The 24,377-nt window shown below is 40.8% G+C and overlaps 2 protein-coding genes across 2 annotated transcripts in view; both read left to right on the forward strand.

Moving 5' to 3' along the window:
- pot1 (protection of telomeres 1 homolog) overlaps positions 1 to 15,323 on the forward strand; it is a 75,084-nt gene extending 59,761 nt beyond the window's left edge. Inside the window, exons 11-20 of the mRNA XM_074678125.1 lie at positions 8,822 to 9,006; positions 10,754 to 10,836; positions 11,479 to 11,511; positions 11,619 to 11,787; positions 11,911 to 12,110; positions 12,221 to 12,356; positions 13,663 to 13,745; positions 14,178 to 14,272; positions 14,349 to 14,454; positions 14,538 to 15,323. Of these exons, the coding sequence (XP_074534226.1) occupies positions 8,822 to 9,006; positions 10,754 to 10,836; positions 11,479 to 11,511; positions 11,619 to 11,787; positions 11,911 to 12,110; positions 12,221 to 12,356; positions 13,663 to 13,745; positions 14,178 to 14,272; positions 14,349 to 14,454; positions 14,538 to 14,662 (1,215 nt within the window). The 3' untranslated portion in view covers positions 14,663 to 15,323. The remainder of the gene's footprint in view (positions 1 to 8,821; positions 9,007 to 10,753; positions 10,837 to 11,478; positions 11,512 to 11,618; positions 11,788 to 11,910; positions 12,111 to 12,220; positions 12,357 to 13,662; positions 13,746 to 14,177; positions 14,273 to 14,348; positions 14,455 to 14,537) is intronic.
- A 160-nt stretch (positions 15,324 to 15,483) lies between these two features.
- Positions 15,484 to 23,989, forward strand: gpr37a (G protein-coupled receptor 37a). The gene is made up of 2 exons (XM_074678126.1): positions 15,484 to 17,112; positions 22,519 to 23,989. Exons 1-2 carry the CDS (start codon positions 16,213 to 16,215, stop codon positions 23,353 to 23,355), a joined length of 1,737 nt encoding a protein of 578 aa, XP_074534227.1. The 5' UTR covers positions 15,484 to 16,212; the 3' UTR covers positions 23,356 to 23,989.
- The last annotated feature ends 388 nt before the right edge of the window (positions 23,990 to 24,377 follow it).

Genomic DNA, 24,377 nt, shown 5'->3' on the forward strand with positions numbered 1-24,377 from the left:
ACTACTTCCTTATCCTATTTTGAAAATTGCCTAAAAATTTAATCAAGAACTTTTTTTTACTTTTTGAGTTATGTTGTTCACAGACAAACTGACAAACTCTCCCAAAAACATAACCTCCTTGGCGGAAGCAATAACTGACCAACAGTATGAGCCCATCAACACTTTCCTTACAGACGACTATCTGTTTAATGGCTAAATGGCAATACAATGAAATATACTATAAGGCAATACAATTATGAAAACTCATGGTGTGGAACCAGGGATTTGAAAAAAACTCAAAATGTGCCAAATAATCTTACCTTGTAGCCATCCTTTCTGTTTTTTTCTTTATGGTGCATTATGGGAAAACCAAACCTTAGAAAAAAAAATCAATGCAATTTAAACAGGAATGTGAACACAGTGCTTCAGTACAGAAACCATTAAATGTGACAAAAACCTGTTATATTGTACATATTTAAGTCAATTTAAAGGTATTTTTATTCCGTTGGTAGAGTATTTATAATGCAAAATGTAGAAAAAAACTATGTCATTTCCCTCTGTGCGAATAACAGTAATGAATTTGTTGATGCAAAAAAACAGTTAAAACCATTTTCGGGACTGTTCAGGCACCCAATAATGAACTGGTCCTCATAATATACATAATATACAAAATTAATCCAAAAAAACTTCATACACTTCACTTTTGTTGGTTTCTCGAGAATCACTGTGTAACATTTTTCTCCAATGCCACCAGACTCCATCAAATAACCAGCGACACCTCAGGTAACTTAATAACTTTAGGAGTATATCTGATGAAAATAACTATAAACAAACAAATTGTGTTCTCTTAAGGCAGTCATAGAGCTTTAATTTTCTTATTTACATCAAGAGTTGTAGAATATATTGTTTGGCATTGGCAGAGGAGATTTGGCACAATTTTCATGGCCGCTACCCTCATACTAAAGGAAATAAACAGGCTGTCTAACAGTTTTAAGATTCACAGCCAAAAAGTATTGCCACATCAAAAACATAAAAATCGACGAAACACTAAATTTCCTACCTTGTTGTGCCAGAAGTAGGCATGCAGTGTGAATGACATAATTGGCATGTGATCTGTTTCATCCGATATCGGCTTAAAGATAAAATATGGGATATCGGCCAAAACGCCAAATTGCGCCGATATAATAAACTGAATAAATAATGGGCTAAGGCTGGAGATATTTTTTTCAACTTTTTCTGATTTTGTTTCCACAGTTCAGATTGAGCAGTCCCGTATTTGGCCCCTGTTTTAAACTTGAATTAAAGCAGCAGTCTGTAAGTTACATGTATCTGACTAATTTAAACACAGTTACCATTTACCAAAGTAAACCATTTTATTCAGTTTAGGTTTGATTCCTGTACAACTGCACTTTTCAAATGTTCCATGTGAACAGAGGTTTTGTTTACTGAATGAAATTATAAAATTGGCCAAATTTGCCCTGGTTGTGGGTAATGTTATGATTTACTCAGGAAGATAATCATCCGGTTTTCAAGTGTCTTTTCTCTTCTGGATTTTTTTGTTTGTTTTAAAGTAATTGTCATAAATACCGGCAGCGATCAATCAGTCGGCCGATTGATTGATCTGATTTCCTTAATTTTAGGGGATCAATGATCAGCCCATCCTTACATATGAAACTGATCTTTTATACCTCCCGGGAAGGTCTGACAACCAGCTGTTGTTGCTTTTGCTCTGAGACCTAAAACTCAGAACACTTGATTAGATTTTCAAGTTAAAACATGAAGATTTTATTGTATCACAGGTGTTGTTAAATGGTTTTCAATACCATAATACTGAAACATTGAAGGTATATACTGTCAGTTCTAAAAAATAAAAAATAAAAATCGGTATCGGCCCAAATCGGTATCTGCAGGTCAGGCTTTTTAAAGATCGGTGATCGGCCAGAAAATTGTGATCAGTGCAACCCTAGTTTGGAGTATATATTTTTCGTATTTTGCAAGGGAAATGGATATTACATAACAAATGTCAGAATCAGAATCACCTTTATTCGCCAAGTATTTTTAGAAATACAAGGAATTTGACTCCGGTTTAAATTGCACTCTCTCAGTACAATTGTTGTGAATAGAAAGGCACTAAGAAAAACACTAAATATAAAAAAAAGTAGAAAAATAGAGCTTACGTAGTAGGAAAAATAATAATGATTACAATATTAAATAAAGAACTTTTTACAGAGTAGAAAAACAATATATACACAATTAAAGTTAAAAATAGTGCACTGAATAGATGTCCGATGTGATAAGAGTATGCACAATAATACAATATTCTACTTCTAATACAAAAGAGAGCTGATGATCTCTGCAGTTATGTTGCGCAGAAAAATAAACAAAGGTATCAGCTTAATTAGTTGTTAAATATTGGCATGTCGGATATCAACAAAAAATTTAGTATTGTGCATCCCCAGCCAAAAGTGTCTTTTTCTCTATTATAATGTCTGTTATGTCCCTGCCTTCCTCTGAACAAATCAGGACGCAGCCAAAATAACTCTAAAGTTGTCTGTTGTATCAGAAGGTTTCCAAACTGTAGCTGCAGCTTTGACCTGTAAGCTCCTCTCACTGAGATACCGTAGTCATGGTTGTCCTCAGACCAGGTGAGCCATGATCTAAAGTTAGTGCTTCTGCTCTTAGACAAAATTATCTCATTATAATCACACCTGCCCGCTGCGGAGGATTTAATATGTGAACACAGACGGGAAACTCGACCAAGCTGCCACCACATGGCACCGCCTGTATCCGCCCTGCCGTCTGTCCTTGGTGTTTTTGCACAGCATTAGTCACGCTCACAGTCCTCCCGACACCTGTTTGAAAACTCAGACCGTGGTACTTTCTGCTTAACTCTCATGCAGCTCTGAGAAAACACAGCCAGACTCTTGAGTCCTAACTGTTGTTTCTTCTCTCTCATTCTGCTAAACATGCGGGTCTCCGGAGACACCATAAATCCAGGGCAGAGCCTGGAATGTGCAAACAAAAATACTGTCTGTTTGGTCTCATTGTTTGCTTCTTGGCGCAGTGGGATTCATATAATTTTAATAATTATTCACAGTCAAATACCATGTTTGCTTGTGCACTTAAGGAATGCTGCTAAAGAGCTGAAAGAAAACAAACAACAAAGAAAAGTGTTCAGCGCTTTACTTGCCTTTGAAACAACTTTCTAACGAAAAAAGACGAACGCTTCTTATTCCACAACTCTTAAAAGCTCAAGATATTTATAGTAGAGCTGTGGCGGGATGCCTCTAATGACACGCGCAGTCTTTTTAAAGAAATTAGATATTGATATTGTGCTTAAAGAGGCAGAGACTATTACTCTGTGACTAATTGGATTGTTTGTGCATTTGTTTTTTTGTTTTTTTTTTTAAAAAAGGTATTTGTGGACAACTTGTGACACAGCTTCTTAGCTTTTTACATAAATACATAGTTTTTCGCCGCTGTAATCACGAGGTGAAAATCTGATACCGAAACAGTCCTTCTGCAGAATCTGCTGTTTTATCTTTTAGCCCCATAATGAGATTAAATACCCATCATAAAAGGAAAATGAGTCTCCAAATGAAGATGAATCATGTCTAGCAGAAGACGGGCAGCTGGGGGATGGAGGAGTTTTACTGATTTCCTCTCCCTGAAAAATGTTCAACTCAGACGTTTTTGGACCTTTGCCTGAAGCAGCGCTGCCTGGAGAGAATTTGCTTTCACATCTTGCTACCAGCATCATCAGCAGCTCAGGGCCTTTTTTTCTTCCCATTCAGAGTAAATTCACTCAGAGAATACCTTTTGTATAGACAGACATATACAGGAGTTTTTTTAGATGAAGAGAGACCATGAAAAGTTGAGAATTCTGTCAAAGAACATTGAAACTTAGTGGCAAAATACGGGTGTATTTTGGTGCCTCATGCTCGCTGTTTGGAAAGAAAACAAGCAAGTTTGGGAAATGAGTGAAGCACAGTGTAATCAGCTGAGAGTGAAGTGCTGGAGACTTTGTGCCCTGTATGGTCACAGTTTTAGTCATGTAGGTGAGGATGAAGCTCCATTATGCTTTCTTAGTCCAGGGGTGGGCAATTTCTGCCATGACTCAAGCCACTTTAAAATACACTCATGACCAAAGTGCCAATACTTACTTCTTTCATGCAGTCACTGCAGACCATTGATTGACTGAAAGAATCGCAACTTTTAGACACCATTATTTTCATTACTCCACCTACCTGGTATATAATTCTAGATTTTTTGCAGGGGTAGCAGGGGTAGGCAACCTTTTCCACGACTGGAGACACTTAAAATTTCACTCATGCCCAAAGTGCCAAACTTACCTCTTTCATGAAATCATCAACAGCTGATAGGAAAGTCTCACTGAATAAAACTGAAACTGTATAACTTACTTCTCTTGCCTGGTTTTGACGCTACAGAAACTTTTGAATGTGTTGCTCTATTTAGCACACTTTGATAACACAAGTTTCATGTTTGGTCTAAAATAGACGCTTCATGCTTGTTGTCCCACATACCACACCTTCACAGCAAAGGGTGCACCACCGAGCAGACCAGTTTGGTTTGTCTCGGTACAGGCGTTACCACTGACTTAACCCGGGACAGATCCCCAAATAACTGAGACAAGCCGTTCCACTTTTTGGGACCCTTTCGTATGGGTGCCAGACTGAACCAATCCGCTCTCAGAAGGTGGAGCTACAACACTGCAGACCGTTGATTGGTCAAAAGAATCATCACTTACCCCGACAGCGGCTGCATTTCTCCTGGCGGCACACAGACTTCTCTGAAACAAAGCTTGATTGTTCTTTGTATCAAAGAGCTACATGCCAATCACAGAGAGGACGAAATGCTGCAATTCTTCCATCTATGCTCTTTGTTTACTGTGTCGTGTTTTTCTTCTTCGTTGGATTTATTAGCGGGGTAAACTGTGTCGCGCTGCTATGGCGTCACGCTATTGTTTAACAGCTGCGGCTTTTGGCATCCGGCTTACACACCGCCTACCACGAGAGGGCACAGTTTGCTGTGGAAACACAAACAGGATCAGGCTTAACCGTACCAAACCATGCCAAACTGTACTGAACCGAGCTGGACTGCTTGGTGGAAACGTGGCTTACATGTTGAAGGACACATTTGCGCACTTGCAACGTCACAATTTAAATTTATTTTTCAACCTTATGTGCTAAATTTTTATGTAAGAGCATTTATTGTGTGCTAACTTCTTGTGAAGAGTTAAATTACAACATGATTGTTTTATTATTGAGTTATTTTTTAATCTTTTTATTTTGTCCTCTGCATCATTGTAATTATTCTCTGCGTGCCAACATTAATAGCTTAATGTGCCAGCTGTGGCACCTGTACCCTAGGTTGCCAACCCCTGCTTTAGTCTTTCCTTCAGATGAGATTACAACTGCCCATTTTAAAATGATAGAGGTGTGACTGCACATGTGACCATTTTAGAGGTGGGAGAAAAAATTGATTCACATAAGTATTGTGATTTTTTAGTTTTATAACTTTTTTACTTTTTTTTCGGTTCAAATTTAAATCCTTCATTGTAGTCTTTATTCATATGTTGGGTTGGAAAAAAAGTTACCGATATATTCCGTAGCTATCATCATTTAACATTTTTCACATAGTCTGGTGTTAAAAAAGCAAACTAAAAATTGCAATAATCAAAAATATGGAAGAATTACTTTTTGAATTAGATCAGCAACCCCAGAATCGTTAAAGGATCTAGTTGTCCTTTCCCTTTTAACTATGCATTCAGCAGAAACCAGCTTTGCACGGACCTCCCCTTCTCCTTTGCTGCTGTCTAACTCGCATTCAGATCTCACCTCCTCCCAGTGATTCTGTTGTAGTTAGCAACACCTGTTCGCATAAACAGAGCTCGAAGGCTTTTTTTCTCCAAATTTTTTGAGCACCTAGTTTACTTTTGTAAAAAGGAATTTCTAACCTCACAGGAACAGAGAAAAACCATGTAATGGACCGCTTTTTTTCAAGAGGCTCAGGGGAATCAGGACCAAAGGGATGCCAGATGAAGTCGTGAGTAGTTTTAACATCATGAATAGAGATAAATGACACAGAGCCTAAAGATATCACGGATCAAGAATAGATTTAATATGGAAAAAAAAAAAGCAGAAGCTGTTTTGATTTTTGGCCTTCCGTAGATTATAAATGACACCACACACGTAATAAATGACTAACCTGACAGGCCAGACGAACAGTTTCATATATCTGCCACGGAAATATTTCACAAGTCCATCTGGGTAGCAGCTCTCCCCATTTGTTTTCAGAGGCGGGACTTTAAAAAAAATCAGCAGCTGGTGATTGGACGACCCTTCTGATTAACACACTCACCACGGACCAATCCACATCAAGCCACGGTATGACGTAGCTAATGTGAGCCGATGCTTCTAAGAAACAATAGATGAACAACTACTGAATCACGAGAAACAGCTGTGAAAAAGGCGTTAGACGACCGCTTCCGTTTTTATAAATTTAACTTAAGAATCAAAGGAACACTGACAAGTACGAAAGTCTGCTGACGTCATGTCTGCTCCCACAGCTCCCGCCTCTCTTCCCTGATTGGGCCGGTTAGAATTTAGCCGAGTGAAAACGTTGGTCATTGGAGCCTGGCAAGATGGACCTGCAGGAGTTCAGAAACTGAATCAGGCAGGTCCATCTGCTCTGCAAGGTTAATAAATGACAGTACAATCCCAAACGAAAAGATAAAATGATGTTGTAGTAATTTATTTGTCCACTGGGGGGAGACCATTGGCAAGAATTAATAACTTTTGAAGTCTTTTGGGGTCAGCTAGTCCAAATACAGCCACTGATTGGGTGACTGATGAAAACAAAGATGTCAGCCCCCCATTTGCACTCTCAGCTAACAGGAATAAACACATTTTACTCAAATTAATCCATAAATCATCAAAGATGAGATATCTTAAGGAGGGGCAGGGACTGACAGTCTCTGAAAAGACTTCAAAAAAGACAAACATAACAAATCCTCTTGATGACAACAAACGGAGATCATCACAAGACAGCTGTGGTTTGTTCTATTTTTAGAGATGATTATGTAAACAATGCAAACGCTTCAACGCCCAAGGGTGAGGTAGCATCATTTATCTTACTTTTTTTCTTCTTTTTTTTATCCCTAACCATCTCAACCAATCCCACAGGAGAAGGTTGAGTCTTCTGAGCTGTTGCCCACATCAAGTTCAGTGGTACTGCAACATCTGGTCCTCCAGAAGATGTGAAGAAGTGTGAACACAATGACGGATAAGTAGAGGCAGAAGGCTCCATCTGTAACCAGACGTGTACCAAAGCGTCTGTCATTAATGAGGCTTCAGTTTTTAACACGTGTGGGGCAATTTTTGAGTAGTTAAACCAAAGGGTCCATGTTTGCAGACTCTTTGACTGGTTTCTGAGGAGGTGTTCTGGAGCACAGATATGAAAATGATGGCTCAACCATTCAGTTAATGATCATGGATGTTTTGTGGATCTGTGACAGTTTGGCTGTTGTGTTTTGACGTTTAAGAGCAGAGCGACAGAGGCAGATGAATGAAAGTGGAGTTGGGAGGAGATGAAATGTAAATGATACAAGCTCAAGAAAACGATCATCCTCCTGTTCAGAAATGAGGGATTGTTCCAGTTTTTCAACCAAGGGTCACGCTTCAGTCTAATAATAATATGCCCATGTCTGAAATAGGTTTTGTGACATCCTTTTATGCGAGCATATTTTCAGATTGAGGTGTGTGCCAGATTATAAACTGCCTGCATGTGAGTGGGTGCAGCTCTCCAGTCCTCCCAGTTCCTCTCTCTCAGCTTTCCATGTGGGTCTTTAGCAGAAGGAGGAGGGGGGCCTCAGGGGATCAGCAGCTAATCCACCCTGACACAGACTCCAACTTCCCTCAGTATACAGAGAGAATTGATTTAAAGGAAGCTACAGCTTATAGAGGATTCAACTCTGAGGGTCTCCCCCCTGATTTCTCTCTGTCATACACTTAAAGATCATATATGTATTTAGGGCTCTTTGTATTAACCAAACCTCTTCAAAGTCTTGAGTGAATTTTCTGCATTTGTCGACAAAGAGGGAGGATAGATCTGTGAGGACTGCTGGCTCGTCGTGACGATGAGCTGAGAGGAAAAAAATGAAAGACAAACCCCCCAAACCAAGTCCTCTGAGCAAACTCTGAATCACTGTCACCGCGCCGACTGTAGCTTTAGAGCAACAGCGCCATCTGCTGTCCACAGCGACCAGCCAGAGGAACACAAACACCTGCACAGTCTTAATGTGACATTTTACTTTAGCAGGTTGAGTAGTTTTAACCTGGATGGCTTCCTTTGCACATTCAGGAACATAAATTTAAAATTCCCCTGAAGGCACTGAGCCAGAAGTTTTATTCTAGTGGATTTAACAAGTGTTGGATATGAAGTTATTGCTTGAAAACCTGTCGTGAATTTCCACCACCTCTGCAGCTTTATGGAGATTTTTAGCATCCTTGGTTAAGGCTCACAACTCCAAAAGGCCCAGAGTGGCTTTTGCATCAGTATGTAAGTAGGATTAGTTGGTGGTAAAGTGTTTTTTTATAGCTGGCACCAAATTCAACTCAGTCAAACTTTTAATCACCTGAAAACTGGCGTTATTCTTTATCTAAGTCCAGTTTTTAACTCTCCAGCAAAGAAAAGTTGGATGAAAACAGTGTAAGGTGCCTGCTTTACAGACTGGGTGAAACAATCACCTTGTGCAGCTCTTATTTTCCCCAGCTGTAACTTTGTGGAGGATTAAAATCCTCTTACCTTTTTCTTTCACCAGTTGGGCGACTTCCTGAGGATCTACAACCTCCACGCGAGCCCAGGATCCAGCAAAGTGCCCGGTCTCACCAGCAGCCAGGGCGTGGAGGTGGATCAAATGGCTTTCCATCTGCACGGAGGGACGGCGTTCGGCAGAGGCATCCGAGTGCTTCCAGAAGACAGCCCTGGTGTGCAGGAGCTCAAGAGGTACAGCAGGAGAAGAGGGTCAAACCTTCCTAAATTGAGAGAACCAAAGCGTTGAATAAAAGAGCAGGAATCAAGGCTGAGCTACGTTTGGACCAGAAGTGTTTGCAGTGGGGTTTAGCAGCAGCTGACTTTGATTTATTCAAGGCTTTAAGAGTTTGGAGCAGAATTTTTGGAGGAAAGGTTTGTTTGAAAGCTGCTTTGGTAAAAAATCCAGCTACTTTTTGATTCAAAAACTTGTTTGTCATGTGCTTACACAGATGGGTCTTGTACAAAGACTGTGCTGCAAGGCCGAGCAATACAACATATGTATGATTCACTTTAATAGCTGGGTGTTAATCTGTCGTGTACGGTGGCTGGTGGGTGCCAGACAAATGCAAAAGCCACAAGATGAACGTAAAAGCCACAACATAAATGCAAGAGCAAAAACAAGGATGCAAAAGTCACAACACAAATGGAAAAGCTATGACAAAAATGCAAAAGCCATAACACAAATTCAAAAGCCACAACATGAATGCAAGAGCAAAAACAAGAATAAAAAGTCACCACAAAAATACAAAAGCCCCAGCACTAAAACAAAAGCCAACTGAAAAAGCTACAACAAGAATGCAAGAGCAAAAGTATGTACAATGGCGACAACACAAATGCAAAAGTAGTGACATGAACGCAAAAGCTCCAATACAAATACAAAAGCCATGACACAAAAGCAAAAGCTACATCACAAATGCAAAAGCCATAACACAAAAGTTACAACACAAATGAAAAAGCTACAACAAGAATGCAAGAGCAAAAACATGAATGCAAAAGCTACAACATGAACGCAAGAGCAAAAATATATAAAATGGCAACTACACAAATGCAAAAGTAATGACATGAACGCAAAAGCCCCAATACAAATACAAAAGCCACAACACAAATGCAAAAGCCATAACACAAATTCAAAAGCCACAACATGAATGCAAGAGCAAAAACACAAATGAAAAAGCTACAACACAAATGAAAAAGCTAATACATGAATGCAAAAGTTACAACATGACTGCAAAAGCTGCAACACGAATGCAAAAGCTACCACCAGAATGCAAAGCCACAACAGGAATGCAAGAACAAAAACATTAATGCAAAAGCTACAACACAAATTCATGAGTATCAACACGATTACAAAAGCCACAACATGACTTCAAGAGCAAAAACACAAATTCAAAAGCTAGAACACAAGAAAAGTTAAAAAGGGTTGGTTATCCCAACGGATACAGAAAAGTTGGGATGTCAGTAAATGATTATCTTTTTTAACTTTACCTGTGATGAAAAAAAAAACATTGAAATGGTCTTAACTTGCAAAATCCACCATAGTGTTTTTTTTTTTTTTGTATTTACCGGAAAAATGTGTATTAATATTAAGCTCTATGAATCAGTAACGTTAGCATTAAAGCTACATTTATCATAGCTAAAGGTTAAAAAGGAAACAATCATTGACTTACTTTCACAACTTTTCTATGTCTGTTAGCATAACTATCCTCTTAACTTTTTGTGGCTGCACTTACGTTGTGTTTTCTCTTTTGCATTTGTGTTGTTGCTTTTGTAATTCGGCTGACACCTACTGGCCACCGTAGTCCTGGTTGATTCATGTCTTCCAGTTTTTGGATAATGTCACTGAATGATAAAGTTTAGCAGTATTTCATTTTATTGGCTGCTTGTTTTTATTGAAAAAAGATGTGTGTTTGGTCTTCTTCTTACTTTTTTGTATTTGTAGAAATCTTGAAGCATTCCAAGGTGATGGCGAGCTGAACGACAGCGAGATAATGGAGATCTGGTGCACGCCGCCAGAATTTATAGGTAGGAATGGATCCCTGTTTTTAAATGCATGAAACAGAAAGGAAATAACAACGGTGACTACAGGGAAACTGGTGGGTTTGAATCAGAGCCGCTTGTAATGTTGGCACCAGAATGTGTTACCGCCTTAAAACAGAAGTGTTGTCTCATCCCGTCTTAAATCCTGGCTGCAAAGAGAGGACACTCTCTTTACTGAGGACATGATCTGTGGACAGAGGGATTGAAGCTGGAGGGAGTCCTTCCATTAGGAGGGTTTTAGTAAAAGCTCAGACTTCTCCAGGGCTGAAAGGAAAAGAACAAACTCTGAATGAGCTGGAGGTTTTAACTCATACAGGTAGCAGAAAAAACTCCTCAGGGTCATAAAAGCGTTGTTCTCTGACCTGAGTGCTTGATATCTGTTATGTAACTCTGAGTGGACGTGTTTAGGTGCCCATATCAGCTCTTGTTTCTAAGATTTAAAGCCACAGTGAGGAGTTTTTGACTGGTTAAACTAAACTTAACTAAACTTACTGAATTTAACTCATATTGATAATGATTAAAAGGGGCAGTACAATCCACCCCTCCCCCCCTTAGGCGCACCCCTGTCAGCTGGATCAGTACAGCAGAGATCATTTGATCTTATCATCTTCTTTGTTTGTGATTCAGATCCTGCCATTTTGGAGTCCGGCACTTCATCCGGTTTGTTTTGAAATCAAACTTTCTACATTAAAAAAGATTGTCTCTAATCGAGCGCTGAAAATAGTCCTAAAAGTCGCTCTGCTTCTTCCTCGTTTCCAAAAATGTAGCACCTGTGTCAGAGAGAAGCTGCGGTCACAACATCCAGCCGGTGACGCTCTCCCAACTGAAGAAGTCCAGTCAGAGCCGAGTCCATCACGTCAGAGTCCAGCTGAGATCCTACGAGCCCCAGAGGCTCTACCAGGCTCTGAAACTCTACTGCAGCAAGTGTTCAAACATGTAGGGACACACAGAGATGACACAGAGCAGACCTCTAAATGTTTTCCTCCACACGTTTAGTTTAGAGAAAAACAATCAAAGATCAATTATGAGATGCTGAGATGAGGTCTTCTTTGATTCCAGACAGGAAGTCCCAGATGATGAACTGGTTGCTGGTCTCTTCTCTGAAGCATCCAGGAACTCTGCATCCTGCAGACCTCCATCATGGGGGATCTCAGGAAAAGTCAAAATCCCTGAAGATTCACTGAATCGAGCTCTGGGAGTTCATCTGTTCCCCCAGCTCGTGTCTGAGGGCAAACACAAGGAGCTCATCTTCCTCAGAGGTAAAAACATCAAGTTTTCCTTTTACACTTGAAAAAAAATGACCTCAGGTGACATCTTTTCAAAATAAAAGAGTTGGTTTACGTTCTTAAATCAGCTTCTGGTGTTTCAGGTTCGACTCTGGAGGAAACGTGTCAGCTGGCGTCCAGCTACGATAACATCATCCCTGTGAGGTCATCAGATGGTCACCTGACTCTGCTCGACCTGGATGCTCCGTTTCTGTTCAGAGGCAGGAAGAGATACTACGGGTCAGAGACCAGCCACACACAGATTACAGTTCAGGGATTATCGAAGAGGGTTAAAGCTTGATTGTGTACATTTTTTAAGTTCTGTTATGGAGATTTATAATAATTTATTAAAGATCCCTCTAGGTATTTAATGATTACCTGAATTAATAGAGAACTTTTCTAAACAAAGACACCAAAGAGCCCCTGTGTATATATTTTGTATTCTACTCTGTGCAAAGTTCTTTATTTAATATTGTAATTATTATTATTATTATTCTCTACTACTTAAGCTCTATTTTTTTTACTTTTGTAATTCTATTTACAACATTGTACTGAGAGAGTGCAGTTTAAACCGGAGTCAAGTTCCTTGTATTCTTGAAAATAATTGGCGAATAAAACTGATTCTGATTCTGATTCTGATTCTGATTCTGATTCGGAGATACATTAAAAATTAAAAAATCAAAAAGAAGACAAAGGAAAACAGACCATGAAACAAAAGGCTGGAATACAGGACAAAAAAGAAAAAGACAACAGGGCGACAAAATAGTAAACAAATAAAAGAGAAAAGGACATTTAAAAAAACAAGACAAAAAAGAAAACATTAAAAAAGTGGGCAGTTCAAAAATAACAAACATGACAAAAACAAAAAAGAAACAAAGTAAAACCAACAAAAAGAGATAGGATAATGAAAAGAGAACTAGACAACAACAAAAAACATGCCTATAAAAAAATAAAAATAAAAAAACAGCAAAAAAACAACAGAAATGAAGAGAAAGCAACAACTAATAATACAACAAAAAAGAGAACAGGACTATTTGTCTCGTTGTATTTCTATTTTTATTTTTTCTTTTGTTTTTTGTTTTTTGTTTTGCCCTTCAGGGCCACCGTAGTTCTGTCCTCTCTAAACTATTTCAAAATATACCTGAAGAAACACCAGGGGTTTAGCAATAAGTTTCTAATGAGGATTGTTCTTAGTTAAAAAAAAAAAGCGATTCTTAAAAATCTCTTTCATTGTTTGCTTCTTTGCTTTAACATTTTCTGAAATCTAGATCAGAACCTCAAACCTGGCAACAAAAACACTAGGAGCCAAAACCTTTGTCCGTCTTGAGGCTGGTGGAGGAAACAAAACTAAACTTTTTACACTAACGTGCCCTTGAGACCCAGGAGTGTCTTTAAATCATAAAACCTGGTTGAAAATGTCCTATTCACTCTCATAGATCTCAGTTTATCTTTCAGAGTCTAAGCCTAGGACTGGTTTAAGAACAATCTTAGGGACAGACGCTGCCCCCTTCAGGAAATGATGGTCCACTCTCTCGATGTGTTTCAGATGTCGGCGGTGCTCCAAGGCCGCAGTGTGGGATCAGACCGCTGAGGGACTCGAGCTGACCGATGAAAAGACCATCGCAGAAGGTGAGACGCTTTGGTTCCAACATGTGGATGCTTAAAGAGAAACTGGAGGCTCAGGATTCTCAGTTTTCAGCTTGTTCTGTTCTCTTAAAGTTAAAACTCTCCATCTTTTCTTTCTCATATTTGAAGACCCTGAGTTTCTTTTGAGGCTCTACCTTGAGGTCTTTGTGTCGCACATGAATAGATGATTGAGAATAATATTTTCCAATCAGAACTTGTCCTTGAATGTATCATCAAGGAGAGTTATGAAACAGTTCGGTTGTCTGCAGACGTGACGTGCAAAAAGTTTCTCAGCTTTTTCTTTGGTGTGCTGACGTTTTGTCTCTTCGTTGAGAGTCTCACCTTCATTCAAACTTCTTTGTAAATTTTTTGTCGACTGCTTTTAATGGATGAAAAGTGGATGAAATAATGACCGTTGCTGTTTCTGGTCTGCAGCTCTGGGTGTGCAGCTGCTGCAGTTCGTCCTGCTGATGAAGTTGCAGGTTCAGGACGCCACAGGCGCGCTGGATGTCTTCCTGTGGAGAGATGCTGTGAGTCCTGCTCTTAGAAATCAGATTATAATCCCATGTTATCACTCTGATCTGGACGGTTTGTGATTTACATCAGGAGTTGTTCTTCGGCGTGTCGGCAGAGGATGCAGCAGCCAATCAGGAGGCTCAGGACAGCATCTGTCAAACCATGGACTCCCTCTGTCCACCAGAGGGCAGCACTGGTACACACTTTTCACCTCAGTGCGCTTTCTGGTCATACTCTTCTCTTTTATGCCAAAATAAAACCTGCATGTTCTGTTGTCAGGTGAGCGTCCCTGGCTGGATTTGTGTCTGAAAGCGTACCAACCCAAAGAGGGCGGAGCACAGGATCAAACCTGCTACCAGATCTGTCAGACCACTCTCACCCAACCTCCCGTCCACACACCATAACCCAAACGAAGCCTGAGGCATCCAGAGTCCTGTCCCTGATCTTGAGTGTTCGTCTTTTTCCGTTTTATTTAAATTTAATGTAAAAATCACACATCTTTGTAAAAACTTACTGATGTGTTTAAAACTGTTTCCTTTTGAGCTCTTGTAGCATTTTAACTCATCTCTCACTGTGTTAATAAAGAGGTCTAAATCTCTTCCTCTTGGCTCTAAAGTGGATTGGATTAGATGAGATTTGCAGCATTCCTGTGATGGTTATTTCTTCTGCTCGTTTGTCTGATGGCAGACCTTAAATCAGAAATGAATACCGCTGACACAGCTTTCAAACTTCCCTTTAGAGTCTCTTTACTTTTAATTCTGATAAATTGGATACAGACAGAAACTGAAATATGATTTGATCTTTGAATCAAACGGAAAATTTTTATGAATCATCTGTTGGATCAGGATCTGTAGAGGTTGTAACCATGTTGTCCACTAGAGGGCAGAAAAGAGCTGCAAATACTTTTTTTCTGACAGGAGTATCTGCAAACTTCAGATGTCTTTCTTTGACTTAAAGTCAGTGCAGAGGCATTCTGGGAAACTGAGTAACTTAATACAACATCGTTAAAGGTTGTAAATTTCCTATTTGTCAGGTTTCTGTGTTTATAAGTGTGCTTCTTTGTGTTTTTTTTTCATTTCTGTATTTAAATGTTGCTCGTCTTAAAAGGGAAAACGACACATTATTTAAATTCACTTAAGGTTTTCTACCTTTTTAAGATTTGTTTAAAATTTATTATTATGTGTTTTGATGTAATAAGGAGAGTTTTATTCTTTGCTTTAAGTGTTTTGAGAATTGACTTCTTAGTTTTTGATTTGTGAGAAGTTGGAGAATGTGGAAACATCTAATTTCAGAGTGATTTCAAGATCGATTTAAAAAAAAAAGTAAAAATCATAAAAATAATCTCACCGACATAATCCCGTAATCCCGTGCAGACAACACTTTTAGTCTCATTTGTACAGTTTATTATCGGCTCAGAGCAGGTTTGACAGATGACTCCCCCATCCGCATCCACCCCCTCACGCGCATTCCTCCCCCTCTTCCTCCTCCTCCTCTTCTCTGGTGCTCTTGTCTCCCTCACACGGAGCTCATCTCCTCCACCGGCAGCTTTCCCCTCCGCTCCTCCCGGCCTCCGAGCGCTCCAGAGCGGCTGGAGGTGCTGGACTTCACCGACCAGAGGTGGGACTCGACACTCTCAGAGCTCCAGGACTTGAACTTTGATCATACTCTGTGACCCACTTTTAGGACATGTTCGCGCTTTGATCTGGTTTCGGTGATGCCTCCAGACTGGAGCCGCTCCGGGACGCACCCAAACCGGACAGGTGCACCGTTTCTCCACCAGAAGAGACTTTTTGAGTGTTGTTTGCGCACAAAGATGAAGGAAAACTGAGCCCTGCAGCACTGTCTGGGTGAGATTTCTGCTGATTTTGTACTTTTTTTTCTCCCCACAAACCAGAGATGGACCGATCATTCTGGAAGAAGAACCGTTTCGATCTCAGGGGTTAGACACAAATACATGATGCTGCTTCCATTCTCGTGGTTACTGTATTTGTGGCTTTGCAGCGAGGCCGTGGCGAGTCAGCTCCACTCGCAGAAAACAAAGACGACTTTCAGCCCTCATTATGAATCCGACCCCGCTGAAAGGAATGCGCAGAGCCGGAGATGGCGCACAGTTATTGGGCAGGACAATGGGGGGACGCGCGGTGCTGGAGCGCAGGGTTCTTGGCTGAACACTGTGAAGCCCTCAGGCTCTGAGCTGCAGAGGGAACTCTTCCTCAGACGGGCTGTGCGTAAAAGCGACGCGCAACATGCACCTGAAGGTTTACGCACAGGTGTACACAAGCCAAGAAGAGATGGATGTCCTTCAGGAGGGGTGCATGAGCAAACCCCACATGGGAGCACATGTCGCCACAAGAAAACCGGACACAACCGGCGGGGGAGACGGGGTGCAAAGCCCGGGAGGACGAAAAGGAGCGAACCCGTAAAAGAGGCTCCACCTGCAGCCATGGCTCAGGAACAGGAGCTCGAGTTCCCCCTCGGACTCAACATCAGTGATTATGAGGAGGAATACACACTCCCGGGTTTTCCTGACTCCACGCCGCTCGTGCCAGTTGACACGAGGCGGAAGCAGGTGAAGAACCCCTTCTACCCGGTCACCCCGGAGTCCATCGGTGCGTACGCGGTTGTGATCATCGCCGCCATCATCTTCAGCGTGGGGATCATCGGGAACGTGTCCGTCATGTGCATCGTCTGTCACAACTACTACATGAGGAGCATCTCCAACTCCCTGCTGGCCAACCTCGCGCTCTGGGACTTCATCATCATCTTCTTCTGCCTGCCGCTCGTGGTGTTCCACGAGCTCACCAAGAACTGGCTGCTGGGGGAGTTCTCCTGCAGGATCATCCCCTACCTGGAGGTAAGAGGGGAGGGGAGGATCACTGCACCTGGTGACATTTTGTAGTTAAAAAGTTTAGTTTTATATGTTTTCCATTCATTTAACTCCTCAACACATCAGACTCATTTTCATGTCAACAGTTCACATCTGAGTTCTTGTTGGGGGCAGGGGATCCAGACTGCACTCAGGGTTTAAATCAGGTCTAATGACGCCTAATGTGAGGGGGTCTCTAATCTGATCAGTGTCACATCAGGCAGCAGAAAGCAGGGAGGAACCTGCTGTCCAATCAGAGTGAAGATTGGGATTAATGGGGTCTGAGATTAAGAAAAGAAGACCCCCCTCTGACAAAGCTTCATCAGAGCAAACACGAAAAAGGTCTCAGATCAGATCCAGAGACGGGAAGACTTCCAGTTTGATTTTTTCTCCTCTTCTTTTTTCTCCTTTCATCCTGAGTCTGTTTCAGGTTTTGATTTCACTACAATATATAAAGTTATTAAACAAGCAGAAGCCAAAAATAACTTCAAAAGCTGGTGTCTGACTGAAAGGAAACTCCTCTGGATTCCCCCAGTTCAGTTTGGAAGAACCTGACTCTGACCTCAGAGATAAACCAGCCTCCAGCATCACAGTTTGACCTCACTTGTGCTCTCTGTTTTAATTGGAGTAAATCCTCAAAGCCAGGTTTTAAAACACTTCAGACAGGGTGACAGAGAGGGCAGAGCCCTTATATCTGTGAGGTCTCACTAAACTACATTTGGACCATGTATAAGCTGTTTGTATAAAAGTAAAACTCTTTACATTCTGCAGAAACTCTTTATAGTGCAGAAAAGGAAAAAAAAAAAAGTGGTGCATAAAAATAGTTCAGAATGCAGGATCAGATATGTTTTAGGGCTAAAAAAAAGAAAAAGTCTTGATAAAATCCAGATCCTGATCCTGTCATAAAACAGTCCTGATACATTTTTCTCATATCGCCCCCTAATGGAGAACATCTACGTTGGTCAGAAGCAGTTTTTGCTGATGTTAACGCAGCACGTTACACTGCAGAAAACTGACCACTGATCATCTGGTATCAAGAGACACCTGAGGGACAGGTGAGCTTTGAATTCTGTGAAATCATTAAGTGAGCTGCTGGCTCTTGGTCATTTTCACTTAATCAAATGTGGCCCTTTTTGGGAAATAGTGGTACCATAGACTGTGTAAAACATGGACGTAACATCCGTGACGTCACTCGTCGGTTCCTGAAACCATGAAATGAAGCCAATCCACAGACGCAGTCACATTCACTACGACGCCGGCTGTGATTTTTTTTTTCTTCAAGCAGCTACAGGGCGTCCGGCGGTCACATGACCTGAGCTGTGCCTCTGATTGGACAATCAAACAATCCTAATAACTTCTAAACAGCAGAGATAGAAAAAAATTCACTCACTGTACAGTGTGCTGATAGTGAAATCAGCGTTTTAGACCCAAGCTGTTTTTTGAACCAGGCTGTAAATATGATTTTAAATGCCATAAAGTCTGTTTTTATGGCTGGGTGTGTACGTGACTTCCAATCTTTCTGCAGCCAGCCTCAAGAGGATTCTCGATGAACAGCTACTTTTAGCATTTCCACATAGGCTTCATTTTACTGACCGGATGTTGACCCTTGAGTGGTACCCTTGGTCTAGATCAGGGGTCTGCAACCTTTACTTTCAATGGAGCCATTTTTCCTCAGTTCACCTGGATTAAAGTCATTCAGGAGCCACAAAATCTACTTTATCTTCACATCAAAGTCTTTAAAGTGTATAAAATTCCATGCATAGTTGAAATGCAGTAAATAACTATCTTTACAAGTTTAGATATATTTTGAATTTATAAAACTATACATGTGATTTTTTTGAAAAAATAAATAAATAATTTTTTAAAAAAATTGTTGAATAAAAAAATCGCAAAAATTTAGAAAAATTTTGAGATTCAAATAATGCAAAAAAAATAAAGAAATGTAATAAATTTAAAAAAAAATTAAAATAATTGCAAATATTTCAAAAAAATGTGACATTTCAGAAAGTTGCAAAAAATAAAATCAATAATTTGCAAAAATTCACAAATGTTGAAAAAGTAAAAAGTATGTAAAAGATTTCAAACAATTGTGAAATTTCAAAACCTCAAACTTTAAAAAAGAAAAAGAAAATAATTTCCATTTGTTTCTTATCTTACCACATATCAAGCATGTATATTAAAACTTAGTAGGCTGTTGATGTTGTAGGAGGTGAAGTAGAGCAGTGGCAGGCTTTATTGACAGATGTGAAGAAGATTTAGTTCAACAAAATGTTAACACAGGATTTTATTTAGTGTCAGTCATCAATAACCTCTGTGTGAAAAAATAAAATGTCTTTATTTCAATAAGATTTTTCTAAACCTACAGGGAGCCACTGCAAAGGGGTCAAAACGTTGCATGAGGCTCCGGAGCCGCAGGTTGAAGACCCTTGGTCTAGAAGGTGGGGCTAAGCAGTTAAAAGCCTCCAGTCCTGTTCAGCCCCAGCTGATGCAGCCCCTCAGGGTTTAGGATGATGTAAACATTAGCAGCATGTCGACGTGTTTGCGACTCGCTGTAACAGAGGAAAGCTTTTTAATGTAAAGACGAAAGGTCAGATTTAATCCTCTTAGCAGCTGCAGCTCTCTTTGTTTGACACGATGACCCACATGGTGTGAGTGATGTGAGATCTGACCTTCTGTCTTTCCATTCCTGTCAGTCATTGTGTAAGATCTGTCTTTAATTTGAATGAATAAAAAAATATTACTCCCATGCTTTAACACTAAACCTACTTAACACAATACAAACCCAACAAACTCACCTCAGGAGACAGTAAACTGAAATAAACAGCTGAACTGTGCTTCTCAAACAGCCATGATAATAAATAAGAAACCTGAGAAAAGGCTTAAGAAGAGGCTGTAGATGGTGATTCACCTTTTTGGTTTAACTCAGAGCTGAGAGAAACCGCCAAGAGAATCCAGAGGAGCCAATACAACAACAAAAGACTTTGCTTCAGGACTCTGCTTGTTTATGTTTATGACGGACACTTTTTGGCAGCACACACACACTTACACAGACTTACACACACACATCTGCGGTGCCTGTCTGTTGTCCTCCATACAGTGTGAAGTGTTTACAGCTGCTGAGACACAGCAGATGTGTTTGGTGACAGTGTGACACAGAGCAGAGGGATGAAGAGAGTGTTTGTCTGAACATTGTAAACCACCTGATGTAAGAAAACACTCCTCAGATCTGGTTCTCACTTCTTCACAGAGGTCACTTCAAGGTCACCACACAGGATTTTACTGCACTGACGTCTCTTAAAGTCATTGTCAACGTTTTCAGCTTAGTTTTTTATTGCTGAGCATTCAACCCAAAGACTGAAAAAAAGACGTTTTCCAACTCGGTTCCAAGTCAGGTCACCACGAAAACTGCTCCCCCTAGTGGCTGGCTGCAGTATGTATCAAAAAATCAGTCTCCCGGTCATTCCAGATGAGCTGTGGTCAAACTTTAAAAAATTATTACTCCTCATAGAAATGTTTCTCACGTCCGATTGTTGTGGTGATTTAAAGATATCATTTGGCTGTCTTGTATCCAATTTCTCCTTTTTTCTGAAAAGTTTCGTTTTCATTAGTTAGAAGAGGTTAAAAATGAGGCTTTACATCACGTTTAACAATGATTGACAGCTGCTGTTCTTATGTATTTTTTTCAGAGATTCAAGAAGTGGTTAGACTCTTAAAAGAAAAAATATATATTATTTTTGTCACCAGGCTCCACTTAGATTCTCCCAGAATCCCTCACTGTCTCTACTGCGCAGACTCTGGCTGCACAACTGCTGCCAATGGCTGCGTCTGTAACGGGGGAATTTTGGCTTCAAAACCGTACAACGGTAAAGGCGGAGCCACACTGTCCACTCTATATACAGTCTATGGTTCAACCTGCAAGAACACAATCACAACTAAACAACAATTATCAGTCAGAAATCTACAGGTATGAGGAGAAACGATCAATGATTCCTGTATTCTGGCGCCCCTTGGGGACAAATATTAGGGTTTGGAAAGATGTCACTCAACCAAAATGTGATCATACTTGTATTTAAATAGAAAACAGGAAGTGGGTCAGCCAATGCACGCTATGCTATGAGTTATAACTTCGTCAATGTCAAATTATGACTATAAATGTTCCTCAATGACCTATTTTTCCACAACAGTGATGGGACAAAGACAAACAAAAATACTTAACTGATGATAAAAACTCTGATGGATACATTTCTTGAAGAACATGATGAGACAAAATTGTTCGTTGTGGACCATCAGACTTTCAAAATCAATGATATTTCCTCCACTGTTTGTCTTACAGGGTTGGGAAGATATGCTTTTCTTCCAATTTGATTCTTTTACCATTTTTGGGGTGCAGATTCAATTTGAATTGCGATACTTCGATATTTTTGATTTTTGCGATTTTAACACCAGGCCATGTGAAAAAGTTAAATGATGATGATGATGATGATGTCAACAGACTTTATCAGGAGCCATTAGAGATGGGTACCAAATTAGGTAATTTTATAGGTACCAACCAAATTCTGTCAAAAGTACTGGGTACTAAACCCAGTACTGGGTACTGGGTACCTAAATGCTTCCTTGTGACTGTGAGGGAGTGGAAGAGTAGGCAACTTTCCATGCTGGACATGAACATAGCATTGCAAGGTTATATATTGAAGAATAAATATGTTAAATTGAAAAAAATAATTATATTCTGTTATTTTAAAAAATGATATTTTTTACCACATAAACACCATTAAGTACCAGAAATTGGTACCATTGAGTACCAGTGCTGGGCATCGGTACCAAATCGTTTCAAATGTAAAAGGTACCCATCCCTAGGAGCCATATTTTCCCCAAAAATGCACATCACAAGTGAGCAAGGTTTTAGGATTTATTCAGGGAATCTGACATCTCAAGTTTTATCCAACCAACTTATAAACAAAGATTGAAATGAAGGACTTAAATTAAGATAAAATAAAAATCGGTTTTGGAACAAAAGAAATCACAGTTTAAAACTGTTAAACGAAAAATCCGGATACTACAATGCAACATTTTTTTTCTCCAACCCCTTTTGTCTCATCAGTCAAAATACAAGAAATTAAATCCATGCTCATGGAGTTGGCCAAGTCTCAGGGTCAGTTTGATCACCTGTGACAGGTAATCTATGGGTAAAAGTGAAAGTTATATTTTCCTTAACCATCAAAGAACCAGATGTAAGTCACAGTCAGTTTCAGTTAACAGAATCACATCATCTGCAAAGAGATGGAGAAACAATCCCAAGACCCACAAAACCAGAGATTCCCTATGAACAATTTTGTTCAGAAAGATGAGCGTCAGGAATCCTGTCCTATCCTAACCTTCCTCCTCTGTTCCCAGGTGGCGTCCCTCGGTGTCACCACCTTCACCCTTTGCGCCCTGTGCATCGATCGTTTCCGAGCTGCCACCAACGTACAGATGTACTACGAGATGATCGAGAACTGGGCGTCCACAACGGCTAAACTCGCCGTTATCTGGGTGGGAGCTCTTCTCCTGGCGCTGCCCGAACTCTTGATCCGACAGCTGGTCACCGAGGACGGCGACCCGCCTGAGGTGACTCCATGCGAGCGCTGTGTCGTACGAATCTCCACCGACCTACCAGACACTCTGTACGTGCTGGGGCTCACGTACGACGGCGCTCGCCTCTGGTGGTACTTCGGCTGCTACTTCTGCCTGCCAACGCTCTTCACCATCCTCAGCTCGCTTGTCACCGCACGCAAAATCCGCCAAGCGGAGCGGGCATGCGTGCGTGGCAGCAAGAAGCAGATCCAGCTGGAGAGTCAGATGAACTGTGCTGTGGTGGCGTTAGCCATCCTCTACGGCTTCTGCACCATCCCCGAGAACATCTGCAACATCATCAATTCATACATGGCTGCTGGCGTTCCCAGGAGGACCCTGGACATCCTGCACCTGGTCAGCCAGCTGCTGCTCTTCTGTAAGTCCGCAGTGACGCCGGTGCTGCTGTTCTGCCTGTGCCAGCCGTTCACCAGAGCCTTCCTGGACTGTTGCTGCTGCTGCTGCGATGAGTGCGGCCCTCCTCGGTCTCCCGCCACCGCCACCAGCGACGTTGAAAATGAGTGCACCACCACCGAGCTGGAGCTGTCGCCATTCAGCACCATCCGCAGGGAGCCGTCCACTTCTGCTGCGGGGTACGCCGCCGTGGGGACGCACTGCTGAGGTCTGAGTCGAGTCCAGGATGTGATGAGAAACATGAACGATGGACGTGTTGATGCATCAGGCTGTTAGAGGTCTGAGTTTTAAAGTGAACTCCTGAGCACATTGATGTTTACTGACAGACTGAAGGAGGTCGTCTCTTCACTGTTTACAGTATTTCTATATGAAGGATCACAGTCTGTATTAGTGACGAGCATTTATCTGTTTAGCTCTTTTTTATTAACTCACCGGTGTTCTGACTGAAAATGCACTCGGTCATATTTTTGTTCACTCTCACTGTGTTTGACAGGCGCTCAGGGCAGACATGGACCCTTTACCTAAACCAGATTTATTTCATGTCACTGATCTTGAAGAAGCATGAGTAAACACTCCCTAAAACTGATGTTTGGATAAAAACAAAACACCCTGCTCCATGTCTCCTCTCAGCACCTGCAGTTTTGTTCTCCTTGAATGTTTTCTTTTACTTTGTGTGAGTGAGTCTGTGAGACGAACTGTAATATATTGTGAACAGCTGTCGATGCTGTGACGTGTGTATCAGCTGTGTGTGTGTGTTTGCTCAGTATGTACTGTGATATCATTGTTTTATTTTTTAGCCCACAAGAGAAACACCACTTTCATTAAAGAATATTTTAAAGTACTTTTTTAAAACTTTGTGTAATTTTAGCATTAGCTGAAATCTGACAGGTACCAAAATCTTCAACTTTGAGCTGCGGTCATGTGTTCCTCAGGTGACTCTGAGTCAAGACATCTAATTTTTGGGGGTGGGCTGTAACCATGTGTTTTCAGTTTGTAAAGTCTCAAAGCGAAAACAACCCACATGGATACTGAAGAAGATGTGTCTTACGTGCAATAAGTTGTTTTTTCCTACCATCAGCAAAATGTTGCTGATTTCAAATATGACATTAACCAAAAAAGCAAATGCCTGATTCGTCTGCAGTCCGACTCCAGATCGAGGAGTTCCTGCGCTTCCCTCTCCGTTAATAAGTCTCTTCTCATTCATGTTGGGCTGTAAAACCTCAAATCTG

This window comes from Halichoeres trimaculatus, unplaced genomic scaffold (assembly GCF_033239565.1).
Source record: "Halichoeres trimaculatus isolate MK-OKI-2021-1 unplaced genomic scaffold, fHalTri1.1 fHalTri1_scaffold_10, whole genome shotgun sequence".
Classification (NCBI taxonomy): domain Eukaryota; kingdom Metazoa; phylum Chordata; class Actinopteri; order Labriformes; family Labridae; genus Halichoeres; species Halichoeres trimaculatus.

Bases quoted from the DNA above. Each gene is read 5' to 3' on its own strand.
- gpr37a (XM_074678126.1), top strand. From the start codon at position 16,213: ATGATGCTGCTTCCATTCTCGTGGTTACTGTATTTGTGGCTTTGCAGC. The intron at 17,113-22,518 runs GTAAGAGGGGAG...CTCTGTTCCCAG, and splicing joins GGATCATCCCCTACCTGGAG to GTGGCGTCCCTCGGTGTCAC.